A 23,540-nucleotide genomic window follows, 5' to 3' on the forward strand; every position below is an offset into this window, starting at 1 on the left:
GGGTCAGCCCAAAGCCTGGGCTGGGGGCGGGCAGATTTGCCCAAACCCCAGCCCGATAGCGCCTGGGGGGACGGGGATGGGGTGTTTACCCTTCTGACTTCGGTGGGGGTAGCAGCACCCCACCTCACCCCCCCACCACCTCAAGGACAGGGGGATGCAGCCCCCAGCCCCGTTTTGTAGGGTCCTTCTCCCACAGGAGAGTCCCTGTGAGCCCTGTGCTGGGGGGAGGCCGAGACTCTGCTCCCCCCTCACCGTTGCTTCTTCTGGGAAAGCAGCAAAGGGGGAGGGAGAAAAAAAAAATCGTAATTTTTGATAAACGATTGATGTTCAGGGCCTTGGGGCTGCTTTTGGGGTGGGCAGCGGGGGCTGCAGACCAGTCCCGCTCTCCACTGGGGGTCCGAGGGGCCAAACCCGCATCGCAGCCTCCCCGTGCCCCCCCCTCCGGCTCTATATTTAAAAATCTGAGTTGCCATGGCTACTAGGAGCGGCTCTCGCCCGCCTTCGGTGCCGCAGAAAACGTCGGGGACCCTATGCCCCCCACCCCACACCCCAGCTTGGCTTCCCTTGGGAGGGGTAAGTTCGGGATAAACCCCTCGAACTGCCTCGGTGCCGAGCTTAACTCTTCCTCTCCCGTTTGCCAGGGCTGGGTCCAGGCGAGACACAGGTGCCGTTACGCTGCAGAAAACACACGTTGAACTTTATTATGGCCGCCGCGGCGGAGGCACGAGAGTGGGTCCGTGTGCGGGGGCTGGGGGGGTGGTCCCCGGGATGCAAACCCACCCCCCCAGGTGTCGTCTTTGCCAATGAAGCCGCCATCTTGTCCCGATTTGTCCTCGAAGAGGGTCCGACTTGCGCTGGAGGTGCAGGGAGGGCACCTCGCCCCTGCCATGGGGAGATCCGCCGCGGCCGCTCAGCACGCGGGGGGCCGGGGGCCACGCAGGCTGCACCCCCGCATCTCCCTGGCCAGCCGCAGCACGGCGGCGCGTTCGCCGGGGCCGCCGTCCCCCCGGGGTGCCCCGGTGCCGAAGGCCTCCTCTTCCTCCTCCTCCAGGATGGAGCTGAGGCGAGGGGCGCAGCGGGCCCTCTCGGCGGGCGGGCGGTAGGGACACTTGGCGTTGAGCAGCCGGCGGAGTGGCTCCAAGGGGACGATGGCGTCGCCCCGGAGCTGCTGCTGGACGTGGCGGAAATCGTTCTGTCTCTTGAGGCGTTTGAACTCGTCGAAGGCGGAGGCGGAGGTCTGGTAGAGGAGCAGGGCCATGGCGCGTGCCTTGTCGGCTTTGGAGACCAGGACGGCGTGGCAGCGCAGGACCACCGCCTTGTTCTTCACCTGGTGCCGGTAAACCCAGGCGAAGACCTTGGGGTGCCGGCGGTCGGCGGCGCAGTAGGTGATGCGGTGCAGGAGGTACGCGTGGCCCGGCCGGCGCGCTCCCTTCTCGCAGGGGGTCATGCGGATGCCCTGGGGTCCCACGGTCAGCTTCATCTTGGCGCCGCCGGCCCCCGCCTCGCTCTTCGCCCAGATCTTGCCCACCGCCTCCTCCGTGCAGCCCTCGCCTTTGGCGTGCAGCGTGACGGCGTTGCCCAGGTACCGCACCGTGTACGTCGGGTCCTCCTTGTTCAGCTCCACTTTCTGCCGTTTGCCGCGGAAGACGCTGCCCAGCCGCTCGAGCGGGCAGTCGGGCAGGAGGTCCGGGCAGGAGCGCAGGAAGCCGGCCAGCAGCGCGGCGTAGCTCAGCCCCGGCCCCAGGCTCTTGCCTTTACACTTACGTTCGTTTTCCACCAGCACGAACTTGCTCCGGCGCCAGGGCAGCATCTCCGCTCCGCCGAGGGGCCCCCCCGGCCGCCCCACACGCCTCCGCTGATCCCGGCCTCGCCGCGACGCTCCCCGCTGACCCCCAGGCGAGCGGATGGACCACCCTTCCCCGCACCCCAAAGCTGGCTGTCCCCACACACCCCCCCCCCAACCCCAACCCTGGGGAGGGATGCCCCTACCCCCGTGCGAGCGGGATGCAGCTGCCGTATCCGACGCCGTCCGTTGGCGGAGGATGCTGAGCCGCTCGGCCAAGGAGCTGCGGAGCTCCGGCTGCCGCCTGCGCCTGCTGCGGCGAGCGCCGGCGGGCGGCTGCGGGGACGCGGTTCTCCGTGGGCTGCTCCACCTCCCCGCGACGCCACGTCGGCCCCGGGCCCGAGCACGCGGGGAGCCGCCGGCGGACGCCCCCCGCCGCCGTGCGCGCCGCCGGCCGCGCGCTCGGTTCACGCTCCGGCGGAGAAATAAGGATGTCGGGGAAAATGCAGCCCCCCCACACACACCCCCCTCCTCTGCCGTGCGGCAGCCAGATCCCCAGCACCGAAGCCCACGGGCACGGGGGAGAATTAAGGCAGGATCTAGGGGAGGGATGATTTTTTTGGGAGGGTCGGATATCGGCTTTTGACCCCAGCACAAGGGAAAAAAAAAGGGTTTTTTCCCCAAACCTGAGCGTTGCATGAGGGAGTGTGCCGGGGTTCGCAGATCCTGCAAGTTCACCGGCATTTTTTGCTCCAGAAACCCTGTTTTTTCCCCATTATTTCCAAGCCAGCCAGGTCCTCCCTCTCGGGCTGAGCTTTTGCCTTTTAACCTGTTGCTTTTAACTCTGGCCGAGGCCCTGGGATAGCTTCTCTCTGGGGAAAATGAAATGTTATTTCCCCGTGGCGCAGTCTGGGGAGGATTTTTGGGGAGCGCTGCGGGGTGCCTGCAAGATTTCAGCCCTGCGGTAGAGCCTGAGCCTGGTCAGGCTTCAGCTCCATCAGCTCAAACCCACATTTCCATCTTTTTTTAACCACGCGAAGCTTCTCACAGATGCAGCGGGGAGATCCCCGGGGTTCAGGGACCCACAAAAATGCTCCGGCTGCCTCGGGATTGAAAAACGAGGAGGAAAAAGGGATGAAATAATAGTGTGTGCCCTGGGTTTGAGTCCATCTGGGGAGAAAAAGCCTGAGCAGGGTGTTGCAGGGAGCGGGAAGCCATTTCCCAGCAGCTTCCCAGCTTTTCTACGGTTTGAGCGGAGCATCTGCAACCTTAAAATAGCTGCTTCGCAGGCAGGCGGTGCCAGCCCCGCTCCGCTCACTGCTGCGGCCTCGGCAGCCTCGTAGGGTTTTTTACAGCCAAAATAGTGAAAAATGCACGAGTTTGTGTGGTTTTCGGCTGGGGCGAGGGGCATGCGGTTCGCTCCCGGCGTGAGGATGGTTCCGCCTGGAGCTGATTTTCCTGTTCTCTCCAGGTTTTTAGGGGCGAGGGTCATGCCACGTAACAGGGCGGGGGGTACAGGAGGATCCGCAGCTCATTTTAGGTGGGAAAACAATCAGGATTTGTACTCGGAAAGCTGGAAAAAGGACTCTGAGCTCGTTCAGGGCTGCCAATTCCCCCTCTAGCTGCTTATTGCCCTGACTGACTGCTCTTGCGAGCAGTTGTCATCATTAAGTTCCAGGGTGAACGAAAACCTGCACAGCGCAAGGAAAGTGGGTTGCCCGGTTTTTCCCTGAGGCAATACTGATCTCAGCGTCCAGCTTTGATTTCTTGGGGTGCCTGTGGTCCTCTCGCTGCCCCGCGCTCCTTCCTCAGCTCCTGGCATTTACACCACAGCAGAGGCTGCTGCCAGTTTGGGTGCCACGACCCAGCCTGTCGTGGCTTTGTCAGCAGCGACCCAGCGCCGAGATTCACTGGCAAAACCGGCTTGTAAGGTCAAAATCCTCCCAAAATCCAGCAAATTGGACTGAAATCCCTGCGATAAACCAACGGAGGCCACGACACCCGTCCTTGCAGCCAGAAAATGGGGCGTTAAGCTCCTCCAGCAAGTGGGAAAAACAATATATTTTTAGTTAAAGAGCAATTTGCTGATCAGCCCGGCATTCCGGAGGCCCTTTACCCCACGTAGGCTGATTCCCACGGAAGCTGAACTGAATTTGGGCTTGAGCCACACGAGGGCATTTATTGCTTCTGCCTGCAACCAGTTGTGCCTGTTGCCTGGCAGCTGGTGGTTAAAAGAACTGGGAAAATGTTTTATATATATTTTTATATATATATATATATATAAATATATATGTGTGATTTTTTTCTGTTTTCAACCAAATTAATTTATTTCTTTCGATCTCACTGATCAGGAGCTGTTTTCCCCCCGCACCTGCCTCGCCGGGAGTGATTTAATGACATTTCCCCGTGGAGCCGCGCAACCAGTTTTCAACTGGGGAGGAAAAAAAAAAACCCACACACCGAGGCGACGATGGAAAAAACGCTCTGCTGGGACGGAGAAAGGAAGAGGTAAAAAAAAACCCAAAACAACAAAAAAAGAACAATAAAAAGGAAGAACTTGGGAAAAAAATGAGAGAGGAGGTGGGGAGGGGATGTGGGACACCCTGAGCCTGATGCTTGAGGGGGTCAGGGCTGCCCCCCAGGATGCTTCCCGGGGTTTGGCCGCATGCCAGGGCGTTATCCCAGCGGGACCGGCCAGCCTATTTTCCAAGCGAGGAAATATTTAACCGCGGCGTCAGCAGGCTGGGCAGGCAGGCGCAGGCATGGAGGGCGGCGGGCAGCCTCCAGCCCCCCGTGCCCCCCCAGGCCAACCCCAGGGCGAGCGCCTGCAGCTCCTGCTGCGCCGCAGCCGGGAGGCCAAAACCCACGCCTATTGCCCCTACAGCCGCTTCCCGGTGGGTGCCGCGCTGCTCACCGCCGGCGGAGAGATCTTCTCCGGTAAGTTGGGGCCGTGCGACCCCCCCGGTGTGGGTTTTGGGGTCCCTCTTGCAGCCTTTTGGGGTGCAGCGGGGTCAGCACAGGGTGCCGGTGTCCTGGCGCGGCGTGTGCCCCCTGGCAGCCGCCTCTTGGCAGTCGCCATCCCAGAGCGAGCCAAAGATCGCAGCGGGTGGGAAACTACGGGAAATAGATGGGGGAAGCGGGAAAGGTGTCAGTGAGAGCCTGGGGGTGCGTGCGGAAAATGGCTGGGAGGGCAGCCGGCGGGGTGCCAGGCGGCTCTGAGTGGGTGCCGGGGGGTTTCCCGGCAGGGTGCAACGTGGAGAACGCCTGCTACAGCCTGGGGGTGTGCGCCGAGCGTGCCGCCATCCTGAAAGCCATCTCCGAGGGGCACACCAGCTTCAGGGCCATGGCCATCGCCAGGTAAGGGCATGCTGAGAGCTGGGATGGGGGGCCAGCCCCAAAACCCCCCGTGCGCCCATGAGGCAGCTCCTGCTGGGTGGTTTTTTTTTGGGGGGAAGGCAGTTTTTTGCAGTTTTTTTGAGGAATCGTGGGGAAAAATCTGCCTTGGCTCCATATTTATTGGTGCGTGAAGGTGTTCTGCAGGTGACCCCCTCCCCACACCCCCCGCATCCGCCCGCGAGACTGAGCTCTGTGCCCTTCTCCTTCGGCAGCGACATGGGGGACCAGTTCATCACGCCCTGCGGCGCCTGCAGACAAGTGATGCGAGAGGTGACGGCTTGTGCGGGGGCCCCCGCGTCTCCCGACCCCCGGCAGCATCTCCTGACCCCTGGCATCACCCCCCGAAACACCCAGAGGTGCAGAGGGGGCGGGGGGGGGTGTTGCAAGCCCCCATCCCCAGCCCCAGGGCTGGCTCCAGGCTCCTCAAATTGCACTATCCGCCAGGAATGGGGTATTCCTCCCTGTCCCGTGGGAGCGGGTGCCCGGTGGTAATCCATTAACTCGCCCTCCCCAGGGGGTTTTATTCTTCCTGGGAGCTGCCGGGTGCAGAGTTTGGCCCCGTTGCCGTTGCCTCGGCCCTGGCAAGCCTGAAAATGATGGTTTTCCTGCAAAAGCCGAGCTCCCTGCGGAGCCTGTCCCGCTCTTGCCTCCCTCCTCCCCGCGGGCACCCGGTACCCGCAGCTCCTTTTCGGGTGGTTCATGTTTAACAGGTTGCGGGGCTCGAAGGCCGGATTTGGCAGGTTCGGAGGCACCGGGACTCACCCTGGGGGGTGGCAAAACCCCGGGATCTGAGCCCAGAATACGTCCTGGGGGCAGGTGATGCTGAAAAGCCTCCCCAAAATACATGCCAGAGAGGGGGATGCTTCCCCGTGAACCCAGCCCCCCCCAAAAAAAGGATTATTTGAGTAATTTAAGGAAGAAGCGCAGGTTTTGCATCGAGCATTTCTCCCTTCTCCTCCAGTTTGGCACGGACTGGGACATCTACCTGACCAAAGCGGACGGCACCTATATTGTCAAGAGGCTGGAGGAGCTGCTGCCGCTCTCCTTCGGCCCCGAGGACCTGCAGAAGGTGTGAGCGGCGCGGCTGCTGCCACCTTTGCCCTTTGGCAGCGGAGGAGGATGGTTTTCCCCGATTTCCCTGGCGAGTGAAGCGGCTTTTTGGGGCCGATGCAATGGGAAACGCGCTTCTGGTGTTGAGTTACCCGTCCCTCTCGCTCAGCTTCTGATTCAGCGCTGATTCGCAGACGCCGGCCCCGCATCGCACCGGGGAAATCGAATTGTAGAAATTCCTTGTTATTAGAAAAAAAAAAGGTGTCCAGGGATGGCTGTAGGCGAGGGGGGAGGTCACAGACGAAGGGTTTGACGCGTGGCGCAAGCTCGGGCTTGTTGGTATAGAAACCGCTCCCGAATAATGCAAAATCATGGCTTGGGAAAACGCTGGATTCTTCAGCTCGAAATGAGAAGCGAAAGCAAACGGGAAAGGCTCCACCGGCCCCGGTTATGGACAAGGCAGTTCCGAGGAGGGGATTTGCTGGAAGCGGACGGTTATCACCCTGAGTGGGGCCTCTGATCGTTTCTCTCCGGCTGGTTTTTCTTGCTTTTTATTCCATTGGTGGGGATGAAGAGGGAGAGGAGCGTTTGGGGGCTTCCGGAGAGTTTTCTGCCTCCGGAGTAACGCCGTCTGCTGATCGTACTAATCGTTTAATTGCAATGGAAATGTAATTAAATGCAATGGAAAACGAACGCGTTACGTTTCCCAGCCAGCGCTGGGCCGGGCGTTCCTGCCTATGCCCAAGCAAAATAAAACCAGTCCTGGATTATCTCCTGCTGCTGCAGTAAACGATGAATCGCAGGGAAAGGGGATGCTGCCCCGATGCCAGGCGGGGCAAGAGGGTGCTGGCTGTGCAGGCAGGACACGACCAGGACATTGCACAGCCCAGAGCATGGCAGCGGTACCAGGCTGTGCCCTGCTCTGTGCAGCACTGTGCACTAGCCTGTGCCGCATGGCGTGCCCTGCCTTGCACCAGCCTGTGCCCTGCTCTGTGCCCTGTGCCACGCACAAGGCGCACCCAGCCGTGGCCTGCTCCATGCCCTGCGCTGCACAGGGCTGCACCTTCGCTGCACTCTGCTCTGTGCCCTGCCATACACTGTGCTCGGCCTTGCTTGGCTGTGCTGAAGCCGTGCCCAGGGCAGTGCCCTGATCTGTGCTGCACTATGCACTGGGCCGTGCCCAGCTGCGTCCCAGGCTGCACCCTGCATTGCACCAGGCCATGCCCTCTGTTGCACAGGGCCGTGCCCAGCTTCTTCCTGGGCTCAGCTCAGGTGCGTTCCGGGCCGTGCCCCGCATTGCATCGGGCTGTGCCCTGCTCCGTGCACCGGGCCCTGCCCAGATGTGTCCCGGGCTGTGCCTTGCATTGCACCAGGCCATGCCCTCTGTTGCACAGGGCCGTGCCCAGCTTCTTCCTGGGCTCAACTCAGGTGCATTCCGGGCCGTGCCCCGCATTGCATCAGGCTGTGCCCTGCTCCGTGCACTGGGCTGTGCCCAGGTGTGTCCCGAGCTGTGCCCTGCATTGCACCAGGCTCTGTCCTGCATTGCACCAGGCTGTGCCCTGCTCCACGCACTGGGTTGTGCCCTGCATTGCACCGGGCTGTGCCCTCCGTTGCACCGGGCCGTGCCCAGCTTCTTCCTGGGCTGTGCCCAGGTGCGTCCCGGGTCATGCCCTGCATTGCACCAGGCTCTGCCCCGCATTGCACCGGGCCGTGCCCTGGTCCGTGCCCCGGGCCGTGCCCAGGTGCGCCCCGGGCCGTGCCCCGCATTGCACCGGGCCGTGCCCTGGTCCGTGCCCCGGGCCGTGCCCCGCATTGCACCGGGCCGTGCCCTGGTCCGTGCCCCGGGCCGTGCCCAGGTGCGCCCCGGGCCGTGCCCCGCATTGCACCGGGCCGTGCCCTGGTCCGTGCCCCGGGCCGTGCCCCGCATTGCACCGGGCCGTGCCCTGGTCCGTGCCCCGGGCCGTGCCCCGCATTGCACCGGGCCGTGCCCTGCTCCGTGCCCCGGGCCGTGCCCCGCATTGCACCGGGCCGTGCCCCGCTCCGTGCCCCGCCAGCCTCGTGCCCCCGGCGGGCCCCGCGCGCGGGGGGCGTGGCTTCCCGCCGCAGCCCCGCCCCCTGCCCGGCCGCGGCTGGGAGGCGGCCGCCATGGCGGTGCGGCTGCTGCTGGCCCGCGCCCTGCGCCTGCTGCCGCGCTGCCGCCTGCCCCGCGCCCCCCGCCACGACCCCCGGCCCGCCCCCCGGCCCGCCCCGCCGCCCTCGCCGTGGCGGCCCTGGCTGTGCTGGCTGCCGGCCGCCCGCCGCCTGCTGCTGCGCGGCCCGGCCGGCGGGCCGGCGGCCGTGGCGCGGCGCGGCGGCGGCGGGGCCTGCCTGGCGCTGGCCATGGCGCTGGGGCTGGTGGAGCCGCGCCTGGAGGAGCAGCGCCGGGCCGAGGCGGCGTGCCGCCACATCCAGGTGCGGCGTCCCCGGCCCCGGGCACCCCTCCGGGCAGCCCCTCGGGCACCCTCCGCGAAGGGGAGGGGGGGTCATTGCTGGGGGGGGCGCCTTGAGACACCCCCCATGAAGGGGAGGGGGGACATTGATGTGGGGGGGGCCCTCGGACACTCCCCGTGAAGGGGAGGGGGATCATTGCTGGGGGGGCCCCTCAGACAGTCCCCATGAAGGGCACGGGGTGCTGTGTGGAGTCCCCCAGACACTCTCCGTGTAGGGGGGGCCCCTCAGGCACATCCCCTCCCCGCAAAGGAAGGTGTGTGGGGACTGTGGTGGGCGACCCTCGGGCATGTCCTTGATGGGAGGGGTCTGCTATGGGCAGCCCCACAGACGCCCCCTCCCAGGGCGGGTACGGGGGTTCCCTGTTGTGGACGGCACCACAGGCGCCTTTCCCTCACCAAAGAAATAAGGTCCTGGGTCAGCCTCTTGGTCGGCAGCCCCTCGCTACCCTAAAACAGGCACTGGGGGGGTCCCCTCAGTCCGTATCCCCCCACCAAGTGAGGGGGTCAGGGCCCTGGTGATGGGGGTCTCGTGTCCCAGGGGACTGGCATCAAGCCCCCAGGTCCGTCCCCACTGCCCAGGACAGACGGACCCTGCGGGGCTGGGCCAGGCCATGCTGGCAGGGCACTGGGGACGGGCAGTGCTGAACACGTTCATGGGTAAAAATAGACCTTTGGTGTTCGGAGCCAGCTGTCACCGGCAGACAAACACATTTCTGTGGAGGTTCTGCCTTTCCCTGAAGTTTCTCGAGATGCTTTCTCTCCCCTGCGCTTGCTGGGTAGTTCAATTCGTTGTCTTCCCCCTTCTGCCCTCCCGGAATCTGTGTCCCTTTGCCACGGGGCACGTGCCTGGGGCGGCCACCAGCATGTCAGAGTCGTGGTTCAGAGAGGAGTGCGTTGGTTTGTATCGGTCCAAGTGACAGCTGTGGCACCACCAGAGCTGTCGGATCAGGAATGCTGTGGTTAAACTCCAGAACAGCCCTCCTGTGCTTTTTCTCACGTCTCTCTCGATTGCTTCCCCCAGATCTTTCTCCGTCACTGATTCACTCTTCTTCGAACTAACCAGCCCTCGTACTCAGCTGCCACAAAAGCTCAGGGCATTGTTTTTCCATCTGTTGTTGCTCCTAATTGGATTTTCTTTTAAATGCTACTTGCCTGGTTTATTTAGGGAGGGAGAGAAAAGTGTAATAGTGCATCTTTTTTTTAAGATGTATTTAGTTAGACTTGTCTTTACAAAACATATTTATGTTGTAGATTAGCAAGTGACTCCCCCTCCCCATTCCTCTTCTTCTCCTGCATCTACAGCTCCCTCGAGAAGGGCACCTTTGGTAAAGACTGTTTTGGGGGTAATCTGTCTCAGACAAAGATGTACAGTCTGCAACTTATTGTCGCTATGGTTACAGTAAGTTGAGCTGTAACGGGGAGAGCCTGACTGTGGCTTTTGAGTCGGACCGACCCAAGGGGAGGTGTAATACTGCTTAAAACAGGACGGGAGTTCTCCTTCATGGGGATGTCTGGAATTACCGAGTGGGTTTTTTAACCGTTGTGTTTTCCTACTCCTTTCAGACAGTGTTTGTCGGAAAGAACAAGCCGCAGAAGGATCCGCTGAGCTCCTTCCGCTGGCAGGGCTTCAAGCTGGAAGAGTATCTCATCGGGCAACCCATCGGGAAGGGCTGCAGCGCCGCCGTGTACGAAGCAGCTATTCCTTTCTCTCGCGATGGCGGAGCGCACGCGGAGAGCAGCCGTCCCGCGGGACAGGGGCCAGCCGTGGCGCGGGATGGTGGCTCGGCTTCACGGGCGCCTGAAGAGGAGCCTGTAGAGAAAGACCGACCGAAGGAGGCGTTTCCGTTAGCTATCAAAATGATGTGGAACATTTCGGTAAGGAGTCGGTTCTTAATCTCCTCGCCGCCACTTGGCAAGTCTGGCTGAAATATTTAAGGCTTAAAAGTGGTGAAAGTGCTAATTATGTAGCGCACACTGAGCGTGTCAAAACGAAGCTGTCGGCACGTGACACTGGAGACATGGGTGGTTAGTGAGCAGTCCCAGAGCGAGGGAATTAGCGTTGATCGATCCCATGGAATCGGCACGGAGAGCTGCTCTTGGCGCAGTTGTTGGTTATGGAGGTGATGTTTCTGGAAGAAAAGCTTTTCTGGAACTGGCTGTACTGGCAAGGTGTCAGAACGGGAAGGCCACTACTGCCAGTGCTTTAGGAGTCGGTGTCCGTGTCGGTGTCGGGATAGAAATAGATTTTCCTCTGCGGGGCGCGGCCGAGGTGGGAGCCAGTGGTCCCGGGGGGGGTGTGTGTGCCAGGTCCCCTCGCTGTGAAGTGAGTGGGTGCGATCTGTGCCCGAGGTGACTCTCTGGTGATCCGTCCCCTCAGTGTGGCTATTCCACATTCAAAAACGTCCACGTGGCTTTTCCCGTTGAAGAGTTTTGCGGCACTTCATGTGACAAGTGGATACTCAAAGAGAGTCTTCCAAAACCCCAACATCTGAAATCCCTTGGCCTCCAGAAATACCCTGGTACTTAACCGTGGGCTTCTCCAGTCAGGTTTTAAGATTGAAAATGAGCATTAACGTATCTCTTGGAGAGTCGAGGATGCACTTGAAGAGACAAAGGGATTTCTTTCTGCACGTCAAGGCCTTGCCACGTCCCTTAGTGAATTGTTTAAGGAGTTAATTGCCATCCCCGATCTTCAGAGTGGAGAAGGGAGTCCCTTCAATGTCGTCTCAGCTGATCTAACTCCAGACACAGTCCCAGGGTCAGGGTTATCTGCTTTCGGTCTGTACTGGGGCTGGATGATTTTAGACCTTAAACCAACGTGGTGTCTCATCGCTGTTGCAGGCTGGTTCGTCAAGTGAAGCCATCCTCGATGCTATGGGCCGAGAGCTCGTTCCAGCCACGGGGGCTGCCCTAGCCGGAGAATACGGAGTCGTCTCTGGCCGCAGGTACGGTCACGATGGAAAAGGCGGCGGTTCTCCGGTCGTGACACGCTAGTTTTACCCATCAGTTAATTTTGCGGCACGTCTGTGCTGGTAAGAAGAGGGCCAGAGGTTTCAGTGCTAGCTCCTGAAAGTAGATTAAAGGAAGCCTTGGAATTATTAATGGCTCCGGAGGCGCACGCCGATGTTTTGTCTGAAGGACGGTGCCTTCAGAAGCACTGCACGCCAGGAACGCCGCTGCTGCGGGGATCTTTCTCCACCGTGCTTTTCTGCAGCCAAGTTAGGAAACCGCAGAGCAACACCGTTGTTCGAGCAGTGGTTTAACCAGCCCCGCTTGCTCTCGAGGAGCCGGTTGTGGCACAGCCTGCTGGCATGCAGCGGGTACCTACAGTAACTGCAGCGGCTTTGGTGGCGTGGCACAGGACGGTGTCAGAAGGGTACGCTGATTATTAGGGCTCCATCCATCCTGCTGGTGGTCTGATGGCCAAAAGTGGCCAGGCAGCTTTGTGCCTCTTGTCTTAGTTTCCCCATGTGTAAAAGGGTTTGATATCTGCAGGTATTGGTAAAGGCTAGGAGGAGCGAATTAAAAATCATTTAAACGTGTGTCATGGTGCTTTTTAATTACAGAAATATACGCCTGGAATCGTTAACGATTTGACTGTATTCAACCTCAAACACTTTGCCTGTAGTACAATTTGACTGCAGTATTTTACAACTGGTTTGGCTGTAAAATGAGCGTTGGGCAGGGAGGTGGAAACTGTTCTAGTGCGGGGAAACTGGCGAGAAAGGAACGGAAAATGACTCGGTTCCCATTTTCACCCCAGTGAGAAGAGAGCAAACAGCAGGAAGGTAGAAAATTGCATGGAAACTTGTAAATTATCTCGAGTGTAGCCATCTTTTTGTTCAAAAGCACGTCTTTTTGTTTGATTTGAAACAACGGAGTCCGCAGTCCAGGTTGTCTTGATTTAAATTTCAAATATGTCCCAGCTGCCAGTACGGATGAATAATGAATGCTGCATGCTGTGTCGCTAGCTGGGAAAGCAGCAGAGCGGCCAGAGGGATATTTGACATTCAGGGATGAGAGGGAAGAGAGATCTGTTTTGCAGATACGGGTAGGTAACCTGCCTCTCATTGTAGTGAGTGCTTCCTGCCTGCCTGGTAAAACAGAGTCTAAATTGATACGCCTAGTGCGAAGCTGACCTTTATTTTATGTCTAACAAAGTAATTGTGTCTGGTTTTTTCGCTGTAAAGCTCTCGCAGTAGTTCTTTTTGAGCGGAGAAGCAGCCTGTGACGAGCTCTGCCTTCGTTAGCAGCATGGGAGGGCTGGTAGGGTTTGAATAAAATAAAAGGCTGCGTGTTGCGCGTAAGGGTTTCCAGCAAAGCGTCGTTTGCAGCGCAGGTAAAGCACCGGTATTTCCTGTTCGGCCATCGTGTATGGGGAAATTCAGTTCCAACACAGTCCTTCTAGCAGCCACAGGTCAGGTCTTGGTCTGCGTACGCTCCGCTGGTGTGCGGGCAGACGGCCCTGCCTCGAGGAGGGTTCGGGAGGTGCCAGAGTAGGATTGGAATTCCAGAGAAAGTGCTGGGACCTGCCCGCTGCTGCGGGGGGAGGATCTGCTTGGGCCGTGGGCGCTGCGCGTCGACGTGGGAAACGCTGGGCCGAGGCGTCGGGGAGGAAATTGGCCGTGAGGGCAGGGAGGTGGCTGTCGCTGTTCTTCCGAACGGAATGGTTTCCAGGGTGTGAACGTTTGCGCGTTTGCTTGACGTGCCGTGCTGTCATCTGTACCGGGCAGCCTTAATGCTCTCTCTGATAAGGTTTTTGCTGCAGCATAAATGTGTTTGCACGCTGCTTTGCAACCCTTTGGTGGGGAGGATGGGCCAAGCTAATGCACAGTAATTCCAGAAATAGGAGAGATGTGTCTGTGATCCATCAGACCTGACCAGGAGGCGGGGAGATGGATGTAAATTGCGGTTTCTGTACTTTTGTGCAGAAAACCTGTCCTGGGGAGGAAGAAGCTGCAACCTCATCCGAATATAATCCAGGTGATCCGAGCGTTCACATCCTCGGTCCCTTTGCTGCCCGGAGCCTTCGCAGACTATCCCGATGTTCTTCCGTTAAGCCTGAATCCCAGAGGGATCGGTCACAGCCGCACGCTCTTCTTGGTGATGAAGAAGTAGGTAGAAGCTGGTGATGCGACTCGGGCACTTTGTGGCACGGACGGTGGGGCCGTGTGTCCTGGCAAAGATGTGGCCTGGGCTGCTGCCAGAGAGCGTAGCCCACGCTTGGAAACGCCTCCTAAGACCTGTTCCAACTCCTTGAGGTTCTAGCTCTGGTTTGACAATGAAGACAAGCCGGTGTTTTTAATAAGTCCCCCAAATTAAAGTAAGAAATGTGGAGCTCGTCCCCATTTGTCTGCCCTTCCGAGTCTGAGCCTCACCCTCTGTCTGAACACGCTGTAGAAGCAGAGGAGAATTGATAATGAGATTTCTTAGTGCTCGACCTCTCTGGCTTTCTCCGTTGGGTTTTAGTTTTGAATGGGTGTTACGGTGGCACTGACATAGAAGCACCTTCTGTTTCCTGCTCTTTTTCTCTGCCTGCATCTGGAGAAGTGCTCTGTCCTCTCCCTATTTCCAGCCTCTGTCCTTTCTCCTGATTAGCACACCTCCTCGTTTTGCTCGTACAATCCGTGTTCTTAATCTGCCTCCTCTTCCATGCGAAATGCAACAGCAGTATGCAAAAACGTGGAAGTGTGACCGCTGTGAACCCGGAGCCCCTTGCCCTGCTGTTTCAGAGGCTTCTTTTGTTCCCAGTTGTTGAACTCGGGCCAGAGCACCGAAAATTCAGTGGTGGGTGGTGTTGCGGAACAGACGATTTGAGAGCAGCAGGCAGAGGAGGGGTGGTGTCAGTTTGAGGCTGGGAGGTGGAAAGGTGTTGAGAAGGTCAGGAAGAATTTGGCCCAGGCAAGCGTGCTGCACCCCAGCCAGCCAGCACTGAGGTTGAACCGCAAGCGATAAGCTTCCAGGATGCTAATTCAGAGGTTTTCCTTGTTCCGACCAGTTATCCGTGCACCCTGCGCCAGTATCTGAGGGAGAGCAGTCCGGACGTGTGTCTCTCCACGATGATGATTCTACAGCTCTTGGAAGGCGTGGACCATCTCGTTCGACATGGAGTAGCACACAGAGACCTGAAATCTGACAACATCCTGGTTGAATTTGATTCCGGTACGTAGATCGCCGAGTGTAAACGCCGATTATGTCACGCGCAGAAGCGAAGTCCTACCCCGGCACGCCTTTGGGGGAAAAACGAGCACGGAACCCTTTGGAGAATCTCAGGTTTAGTTTTTAGCCCTCTGCTTGCTGTCACCGCAACACTGGGCAAGTCATCGCTGATGCTGGAGGTGCCTTTGCCTCGGGCTCTTGGCTCTGTCGTCTCTCGCCAGCCAAATAGCACAGAGCAGTTCTTAAAAATCCCACCTCACGGTTGGGTTAAGAGTTCTGCACCCTGGGATGATTCCACATGGATTGGAAGGCAAGGGAGCCGACAGTGTTAAAGCCAAGAGCGGCGTTTTCATTGTCTTGTTCTCCGGCCAGCCTCTCTAACTGAGATTTTAATTACCTGAGCTCCTTTTCAGCCTGATTGAGATTTAAATGGGCAGGAAACAATAGCAGGCAGCCCGAGCTGTGTAATTAAAGGTCTTGGTACAGCAGCCGTGGAAGTTTTCCAGCAATACTAATGCCATCCTTCTCGTCTTGAAGGAAAAGCTTCTCTGGAGCTACGCAGAGTGCGGTTAGGAATGATCTGAAGCGTCGATTTTTCCGTGTTGAGTCTGGAGAAGTTCTGATTCTACTTTGCAATGTTTGGCTTGTCATCAGGACAAGCACTATTAACTAAGGCAAGGTTTCTCCAGCTGTTTGCTATAGCGAAGCATGTATCTGTATGTCAATAGCTTCTGCTGTAGGTAACAACAAAGGGAAAAAGAAGAATATATTCCTCCATCACGGGTGGAGGAATAACCGTAGGGGTGAGTCTCTAACCGTAGGGGTCTTCAGTTTTATGGTATCTGCGACATTTTGTGAGACGCACGTTCCGTGGCGAGCGGTAGAGGGAATGGAATAACGAGTTTTGTTGGAATAAAACCGATATTTCACCTAACAATACAGAGGAGAAGCAGGAAAACAGCCTGTGGCTGTGCTGATTCCTGGGGGTTTTGAGACGATTCCTGACGACCGTCTCTGGTGCCCGTGTGATGCGGGGCCTGCCACAGCCAGGTGCTCCCGAACGGAACGCTAACTGCTGGCCCCGTGTCGTTCGCAGCTGGCTGCCCCTGGCTGGTGATCACGGACTTCGGTTGCTGTCTGGCGGACGAGAACATCGGCTTGAGGCTGCCTTTCACCAGCTCTTACGTGGACCGGGGTGGCAACGGCTGTCTGATGGCACCCGAGGTAAAATCCCCCTGCAGTAACGGGTGGTGTCGCTGGTTGTCTGCTTGTCCTGCTGTCGGGACGAAAAGTTTCAGCCCCAGCTGCGGTGCGGGCTGTGACAGGAGCTAGGAAAAGGGTGGGATTAGGTCTAGCGGCAGTGGAGGGCATGCGGGCACGTGGCTTTGCCGTGGCTTATCCCTAAGCATGCAGCGGTACTGGCTAACGTGGTCTCTGCTGACTCGAGCCTTGAAAAGCAGGCTTGGCACAGAGCCCACGCTAGAGCTGTTTACTGGAACATCCCCATCTCTGTGGCAGGTGATCACAGCGTCACCTGGTCCGGGCACGGTGATCAACTACAGTAAAGCCGATGCTTGGGCTGTGGGAGCCATCGCCTATGAAATCCTTGGCCTGGCCAATCCTTTCTACGGCCACGGGGACTCGGCTCTGGAAAGCAGAAGTTACCGTGAAGACGAGCTGCCCAGCCTGCCCGAGCACGTGCCCCTTGAGGTGCAGCAAGTCATAAAGATGCTACTTCGGAGGGATCCCAACAAGGTCAGAAACCGTTGTCTTGCAGAAGTTGCCGAACTGGCCTTTGGGAGTGTTGTTTGTGGATCGTTTCGCTCCGGAGGGCTCAGGGCTGTGATCCTCATCTTAGTGCAGTCCCGATAACGATGGAGGACCACCAAAGGTCTCTGCCCAAGTACAGGGCGGCCTCTCACCTGCGGCACCAAATAGTTTCAGGGATCTCAGCGGACGTTTGTGTCGGGGACCAGACCTCGAACTGGGGGGCTACGCACAGTTGGCTGATGCTAATTAGTCACGAGGAGCTTTTTAATTCCAGGTGCTGTATGGTGCCGTAGCGGAGGCCTGGGGGATTTTTGGCAGTTGTAGATGCCTCGTGCTAGCGACGTGACGCGAGCGCAGCGGGCTGGGCTAATCTTCCCTCTCCCTCCTTTTGCAGAGATTGTCTGCCAGAGTTGCTGCTAACGTGCTTCACCTGAGCCTGTGGGGTGAAAGCGTTCTCGCCTCCGACACCCTGAAACCCGACCAGATGGTCGCCTGGCTTCTCTGCCAGTCTGCGGTCGCTTTGCTCACGGACAGACTGGTGGATAAAAGCCGGGTGGAAACCAAGATGAAGATGTGCTTTTTGGCAAACCTCGAGTACGAAGACCTCTGGGCAGCGATGTTCCTGTTGCTGGCCTGGAGAAGCCGGTCTGGCTGAAGAGTACCGTCTGGGACACGACGGTGCGATAGATAAATGGCACTTTCTAATGGCACAGAGGAATCTGTCTTTTCTGTCTGCCTGCAATCCTGTAGTGCTTTAGGGAACAAAACTGCAAGCCTGTGTTTAAGAGCTCGAGTTTGTCTCTAGCAAGTGTTAGTACACACTGCTTTTCTCTCCCTGCTAGAGGAAACGCCCGTGTCGTTCCTCTCTTGGTGAGGGTTTGCGGGCCGTGCAGGTGTCCTACGGTACGTGGTGGGTTTTGCTCACGTTTGGGAGGTGGTAATTGACTTCTCAGTTGTGTGTTGAATGGAGCGAGTTCCCTGTCAGAAGGGCTGTGTGTAGGAGGAGGCACTGTCCAGCTGCTCTTTACACGGAAGCATCATGGATTTAAACAGTGAGAAAGCTGAGCTGGCGAAGGGCTGCGTGATCTTTCCACTCTTAGGGAAAGCGGCAGTGGTTACAAGAGAGATTCCTCTGCAGCCACGGATGGACCTTGCTGTAAGGTGACAGCCGAGGTGCTGACCGGTACGGTGAGCATCAGGAGCTGCTCTTCTCTCACCATAACGCCCCGTTACGTATCTAGCCAGCTTTTTGTGAAACAGCACAAGTGCAGCGACCCCAAAACCCGCTCGTGTCTCGACTGCTGTGTTTGCGCAGTGGCTGCCGCCGCAGGGTCCAAGGCCGAGGCAGACTGTCCCAGTTAGGGACAATACTGCAAACAAAACAGGGCTGAGCACCAGTGCCTGCCTACAGAGTTTAGTGGGATGCTCTTCTGGGTAACCTACCTGTTTTTTTCTGTGTAACGATGAAGTAATATCCTTTGGTGGAGGAGCATAGGAGACATCCATGTGTCGTGTTTATGAAAACATCATTTGATTTCGTGTCTGTAATCATGTTTAGAGGAACCAGGGCAGAAAGTAATTTATGCTTGTTGCACAATAAATTGAAGATTAAGCTCTGCTGCTGAGTGGGTTCTCTAAATCTAGTTTGTTTCCGGTCACGGGATCCAGGCTTCAGGCTGTGGCGGCCTGGGGGGCAGTGGAGCCCTGGGTCAGTGGTGTCTTGAATGGTCATTTGGCTCTTTCCAGTGCCGTTTCTGGAACACGTTACTTTATTCCACCAAGTGGAGTTTCCCGAAAGGGAACGGACCTTGCTTCCTGAACGTCCCCGTTCCGTACTCTCCTGAGCGGTAAATCACCGGCTGCTCCTGCACCTTCCAGGTCGATGACATTGTGTGTCGGGCGGCTGATAGCCTGGAGCAAATCGCCACGCAGCAACGTGCCCTCGAGGTCTCGCACACCGGAACGGCGTCTAGAAGCTACCTGCTGGGGAATGGCCCTGCTCGCTTTGCCTGGTTAGAGGGCCCAGCAAAGCGTGGAGAGCCCGGGAAATCAGAGAAAAGGAGCTCTTTGGGCTCAAAGTTGCCGAAAAAGAACTTTTTACTCTTGGTCTGACCCTAACTGATGCTGCTGCTGCCTTTTCTTAGATACTGGGTTCTTGCAGCGCGTTTTCCGCTGCGATGACCGCGGTGGATGTGTGTGTGCGTGCTCTCGTGAGCTCTGTGCCCCTGTGTCTAGCAGCGGGCACTATTCCTAGTGCCCCGGGCACTGTCTCCGGAGCTTTTTGAAGACTGAATACTGTCACTTTTTCAGTAGATACCTGCTCTGCCCTCTCTCTCTGTTGTCCTGCTGTTTCTCTGAGCCAGCAGGAGCTGGTGAGCTCAGCAAGGCGCAGCTCTGCTTCTTGACCTGCCGAGGCTTTCCATGTCCCTGCGGTACCGGGTGTGGAATACACACGTCTTCCATATCCAAACCAACTGCTTGGAGCAGGTTTTCTGCTGTGAACGTACTCTGTTTTTTTCCCCCTTGATTTTCCTCCCAGATCCAATCGCTGTATGAGTAGGGAGCAGAATTAGGAGCCGGAGCCATCTGATTTCAAGCATGTCGTTATTAGGGCAGCGAGGGCTTGATCTTTGCTGGTTAACTCCAGACCTTGGAAACGTGCTCCCCCTGGAAATGAGTGCATTTCATTTCTTTGTCCTCAAAAGCGGCCTCAAACGCTGGTCCCGCAGCACTGGCTCTGGCTCTGAAATCTCCATTATTGCTTCTCGTTCGCTTGCATTTCATCTGCCTGCGGTTCTGCTGAGGTGAGACTTCTTTTTGTTTTCTTTCACCACCTGCCTTTTGTTAACGAGACGTTTTTCAGATTCTTCAGCATTCCGGGCGCTTTTGTGAAGCGGTTTGACACTGCGTGCGGTTAGTTAGCGCAGCAAAGGCTGCCTTACTTCTGCACATGCCTGAGGGGAGCACAACCGGGACGTTTCCCAGCGCGTCCCTCTCGCCCTGTCATGCCAATCCTTAGGAAGGCTCTTGTTGGGAATGCTCAAGCTGAAGCTCCTTGCTGCCGCGTTCGTCCCCGGTGTTTGCTGGGAAGCGGATCGTTACGCAGGGAAAGGGGGGCAGCGGGAGGGGGAACGCGAGGCCCAAGCCGAATCTCTGCCCTTCCTGGCACAGCGGGGCGTCCGGCTGCACTTTGAACCCCGGGGAGGGCAGAGGGAGGCGTGGTGGAGGCGGCTGGCGCTCTGCCTGGCTGTGGCACTCGAGCCGAGACGGAGCAGGCTCCGCGGCACCCTTCGCTCTGTTCCGCGTGGGGCAGAGAGTCGGAGCCCGTGGGGCAGGATGAGGCGTCTGCTCTGGGCCGGCTGCAGTCGGCTGCTGCCCCGGGAAGCCGGGCTCCGTGCTCACAGGCTGGCTGCGTTTGCTGCAGCAGCCGCCGCATGCCATGGCCCGTGGCCCCTGGCTCTCCCGGCCGCCTCTGGCTCCTCGCCCGGCGCGTCCGTGGGGCTCCTCTGGTGCCCAGCCCCGGGGCACAGGGCCCCTTGCCGCTGGGGCTCGCAGTTCAACGTGCCCCCCAGTGCCGAGTTCGTGGCCAGGCCCGTGGGGGTCTGCTCCATGATGCGGCTGCCCGTTCAGGCGTCGGCGGAGGGACTGGACGCAGCTTTCATTGGCGTCCCTCTAGACACGGGCACCTCCAACCGGCCGGGAGCCAGGTACGGGCTAGCCGCGGTGCCAGGGGAGCCGGTGCTTCGCTCCTGGGAACTGCCCAGCAGCTTTTCCCAACCGTGCTCTCTCCCCAGGTTCGGCCCGCGCCAGATCCGGGCCGAGTCGGTGATGGTGAGGAGGTACAACGGCAGCACCGGGGCGGCGCCTTTCGACTCTCTGCAGGTGGCTGACATCGGGGACGTGAAGGTGAACCTGTACAACCTGCCCGACAGCTGCCGCCTCATCCGAGACTCCTACCAGAAGATCGTGGCCTCTGCCTGCGTGCCCCTCACCTTGGGTAAGGACCCCGTGTGCCCCCGCCGTGCCACCGTGTCCCCCCGCCGTGCCACCGTGTCCCCCCGCCGTGCCACCGTGTCCCTGCTCCTCCAAACTCCCTCTCCTCCTCCCCTCGCTCACTCCACACCTGGTAGAAGGTGAGCGACGAATCAGTTCCAGTGCACAGCCTGAAGCTCAACGGCAAATCCCATTGGCAGTGTGCTTTTGGTGTCCCGTTGAGCAGGACCCGAGGCAAGAGCAGTTTGTGCCCCTCTGGAAAGGTTCAGGCTGGAGCGAGCGCCCGGCCGCGTGCTGCTTTGTGCCAGGCGTCATTCGGACGCACGTTCAAGTTTCCAGCTGCCGCAGCTTGGCACCGCTAAGTGAAGCGAGTGCGAACAGTGATGTGGGGCGAATTACCAGTTACGGTGTCCTCAGAAGTGATTCAAGCACCTATTTATAGCCCTGGTCAAGGGTCCCACCCCTTGGGCTGCCCCTGCCAGCAAAGTCATGCATCTCCGGTCCTCCCATTTTCCTGAGGAAGGAAGAGGAGAGAGAGGAGGAAGCCAGAACCTGGGAGCCTCAGGTTTTCCTTCAGGAATGAGGCCCTGGGGTGTACAGACAAAGGCAAGGGAGGCAAAATCACCTGGGAACAAACGTAATGAGCACTGAGCACCTCTTGCAGTGCGTTAACACCCTCTTCCCCATCATGTTGCAGGTGGAGATCACACCGTAACGTACCCCATCCTGCAGGCCGTGGCAGAAAAGTAAGTTTCTGACCTGGAGATGTAGAATAAGGACCTGGGAAGGAACCTTGGGAAGGCTCCTGGTTTGCTCTCCGCAGCGTAGGAAGGGCTGTCGCGCAGGGGGTGGGGACTAACGTGGCTGCCCCGTCTCGGCTAGGCATGGTCCCGTGGGCCTGGTGCACGTGGATGCTCACACCGACACCGGAGACACAGCCTTGGGGGAGAAGATCTACCACGGGACCCCGTTCCGGCGCTGCGTGGAGGAAGGGCTGCTGGACTGCAGCCGCGTGGTCCAGATCGGCCTCCGAGGCTCCTCCTACAACCCCGATCCTTACAAGTACTGCCGGGACCAGGTAAGCTCTCCCTGCCGTTAGCATTCCCATGTCATTGGTATTCCCTTAGCTTCAGCGGGAAAAGAAACATCTTTTCTGCATCTTGTCCCGTGCCACCGAGCCGTCACCTGAGCAGAGAATAAGAAAGCGGGGGTGAGCGGAGGGTGCTGCACGGGGCATCTGTGCCGCTTGGCCCTGGGAGGAGGATTTATCCCGGCAGAAGTCCCCAATGGGGTGGGGGACACTCCGCTTCGCCTGCCTTTCCCTGAGCAGGTGCCGGCATGTCTGCGCACCCGCAGGGTTTCCGGGTGGTCCCGGCTGAAGAGTGCTGGAGGAAGTCCCTGGTGCCGCTGATGGAGGAGGTGAGGAAGCAGATGGGGGACAAGCCGGTGTACATCAGTTTCGATATCGACGGACTAGACCCCGCGTACGCCCCAGGCACCGGGACGCCGGAGATAGCCGGGCTCACGCCTGCGCAGGTGAGGGGGACACGGCTTCATTTCCCAGAGGAAAGGGGACTTTTTCGCTCCCGTTAAAGGTGGTCGTGCTGCCGGCGCAGCAAAGGGAAGGGTTAGGGAGGCCAGGGAGCATTTCATAGCAGTGACGAGGAAAGGAAACATTGAACCGATGCGATTTGGTCTGCGTAGGCTGGGTTTGCTTAGCTGCACAGGGGGAAAGCAGAGCCCTGACCCATCTGCTAGGTCTGATGCGTTTCTTCATCCCAAATCTGGTTTTTTCCTAGGCTTTGGAGATTATTCGTGGCTGCAAAGGACTGAACATAGTGGGATGTGACCTTGTAGAAGTTGCACCGATGTACGATGTCTCCGGTGAGCCTAAAGAAACGGTTGGGACTGGACAAGGTGCCGCGTGGGCTGAGAGGGGACTTGCACCCGAGATCCTTGATTTTTGGCTGGATACCCTCTGGGGTCGAAAGCCAAACGGCAGCCTTGGCCGCCGGCACCTGCCCTGAACAGCACGTCAGGCACTGTCGGAATGACTTACCATCGTCCTGCACCCGTGGTGCGTAAAGGCGGGCGCCGCAAGCCGTCGGCTTCGTGAGGATGTTTAAGGAGCTGCAGAGCAGCCCTCGGGAATGCAGCAGCAGCAGCTGCTTCGGGGCAGGCAGGAGTGGGCTAAATGGCCGGAATTCTCAAGACGAGGCTCGGGGCCGTGGAAGGCACGGCCACATCGCCTCCGCCGTGAGTGGGATTGGCTTTGTCCCGGGCATCCGCAGACCCGCGGGGTCCTGCCGGGGAAGGAGGGAGCCCTTCCCATCTTTCCCTGAACCTTGTTGTCCGTCCTGGTGCCCCAGGAACCCTCCGATGCTGAGGGTCTCTCTGAGCCCAGATGGTTGAGGGTAAGATGCGTGTGCCTGGCGGACTGCCGTGGGTGAAAGCGGTTGGGCATTCCCGGCTCGCTTATTCCCCCCTTTTTGTCTTTGCGTAGGAAACACAGCCCTCCTGGGGGCAAACCTGCTGTTCGAGATGCTGTGCGTTCTGCCCAGAGTGAAGACGATGTGAGGGCAGCTCCCGCCTGCCCCAGGGGCAACGCAGCTCCGGCCTCAGCCGAGGCTTTCCGTGTCCTGCTCCCGTCGACCGGTTGCAGCGAGCGCGGGCTTTGCCGTAAGGAATAAATGTCATTTACCACTAGAAAAGGTAATTTTAAGCTGATAAACCGGAGGTAGCAGATGGGTTTGAACAGGCCGTTTAACTGGTGTCAGTAGCTTTGGAGTTTGCCTGGGGAAGGGAAAAAAGACGAGGCTGATGGTGCTTCGCCTCTGCTTCCACAGCTGGAATGTCACAGGGACTCGTGGCAAAACCCTCACTGGTGAAAGGTTTCTCCC

At 58.7% G+C, this 23,540-nt stretch overlaps 4 protein-coding genes across 4 annotated transcripts; 3 read left to right on the top strand and 1 right to left on the bottom strand.

Annotated features, from left to right (window-relative positions):
- Positions 1 to 910: 910 nt before the first annotated feature.
- Positions 911 to 1,810, bottom strand: FAM43B (family with sequence similarity 43 member B). The gene has a single exon (XM_086625739.1). It carries the CDS (start codon positions 1,808 to 1,810, stop codon positions 911 to 913), a length of 900 nt encoding a protein of 299 aa, XP_086481865.1.
- Positions 1,811 to 4,545: 2,735 nt separating this feature from the next.
- Positions 4,546 to 6,254, top strand: CDA (cytidine deaminase). Its single transcript, XM_086625759.1, has 4 exons — positions 4,546 to 4,720; positions 5,029 to 5,140; positions 5,392 to 5,449; positions 6,141 to 6,254. The coding sequence occupies exons 1-4, from the start codon at positions 4,546 to 4,548 to the stop codon at positions 6,252 to 6,254; spliced, it is 459 nt and encodes a 152-aa protein (XP_086481885.1).
- A 2,120-nt stretch (positions 6,255 to 8,374) lies between these two features.
- Positions 8,375 to 18,135, top strand: PINK1 (PTEN induced kinase 1). Its single transcript, XM_086625649.1, has 8 exons — positions 8,375 to 8,680; positions 10,282 to 10,593; positions 11,560 to 11,663; positions 13,650 to 13,832; positions 14,717 to 14,880; positions 15,974 to 16,101; positions 16,396 to 16,632; positions 17,042 to 18,135. The coding sequence occupies exons 1-8, from the start codon at positions 8,375 to 8,377 to the stop codon at positions 17,300 to 17,302; spliced, it is 1,695 nt and encodes a 564-aa protein (XP_086481775.1). The 3' UTR covers positions 17,303 to 18,135.
- A 1,848-nt stretch (positions 18,136 to 19,983) lies between these two features.
- AGMAT (agmatinase (putative)) lies at positions 19,984 to 23,217 on the top strand. Its single transcript, XM_086625757.1, has 7 exons — positions 19,984 to 20,354; positions 20,442 to 20,644; positions 21,338 to 21,386; positions 21,523 to 21,718; positions 21,997 to 22,176; positions 22,440 to 22,524; positions 23,144 to 23,217. The coding sequence occupies exons 1-7, from the start codon at positions 19,984 to 19,986 to the stop codon at positions 23,215 to 23,217; spliced, it is 1,158 nt and encodes a 385-aa protein (XP_086481883.1).
- The last annotated feature ends 323 nt before the right edge of the window (positions 23,218 to 23,540 follow it).

Source organism: Tauraco erythrolophus, chromosome 23, assembly GCF_009769465.1.
Source record: "Tauraco erythrolophus isolate bTauEry1 chromosome 23, bTauEry1.pri, whole genome shotgun sequence".
Taxonomy (NCBI): domain Eukaryota; kingdom Metazoa; phylum Chordata; class Aves; order Musophagiformes; family Musophagidae; genus Tauraco; species Tauraco erythrolophus.

Coding starts and splice junctions, on each gene's coding strand:
- FAM43B (XM_086625739.1), bottom strand. CDS start 1,810: ATGCTGCCCTGGCGCCGGAGCAAGTTCGTGCTGGTGGAAAACGAACGT.
- CDA (XM_086625759.1), top strand. CDS start 4,546: ATGGAGGGCGGCGGGCAGCCTCCAGCCCCCCGTGCCCCCCCAGGCCAA. Junction 5,141..5,391: donor AGGGCCATGGCCATCGCCAG/GTAAGGGCATGC, acceptor CTCCTTCGGCAG/CGACATGGGGGACCAGTTCA. Junction 5,450..6,140: donor GCAGACAAGTGATGCGAGAG/GTGACGGCTTGT, acceptor CTTCTCCTCCAG/TTTGGCACGGACTGGGACAT.
- PINK1 (XM_086625649.1), top strand. CDS start 8,375: ATGGCGGTGCGGCTGCTGCTGGCCCGCGCCCTGCGCCTGCTGCCGCGC. Junction 8,681..10,281: donor CGGCGTGCCGCCACATCCAG/GTGCGGCGTCCC, acceptor TACTCCTTTCAG/ACAGTGTTTGTCGGAAAGAA. Junction 16,633..17,041: donor TTCGGAGGGATCCCAACAAG/GTCAGAAACCGT, acceptor CTCCTTTTGCAG/AGATTGTCTGCCAGAGTTGC.
- AGMAT (XM_086625757.1), top strand. CDS start 19,984: ATGAGGCGTCTGCTCTGGGCCGGCTGCAGTCGGCTGCTGCCCCGGGAA. Junction 21,387..21,522: donor CTGCAGGCCGTGGCAGAAAA/GTAAGTTTCTGA, acceptor CGTCTCGGCTAG/GCATGGTCCCGTGGGCCTGG. Junction 22,177..22,439: donor CCGGGCTCACGCCTGCGCAG/GTGAGGGGGACA, acceptor GTTTTTTCCTAG/GCTTTGGAGATTATTCGTGG.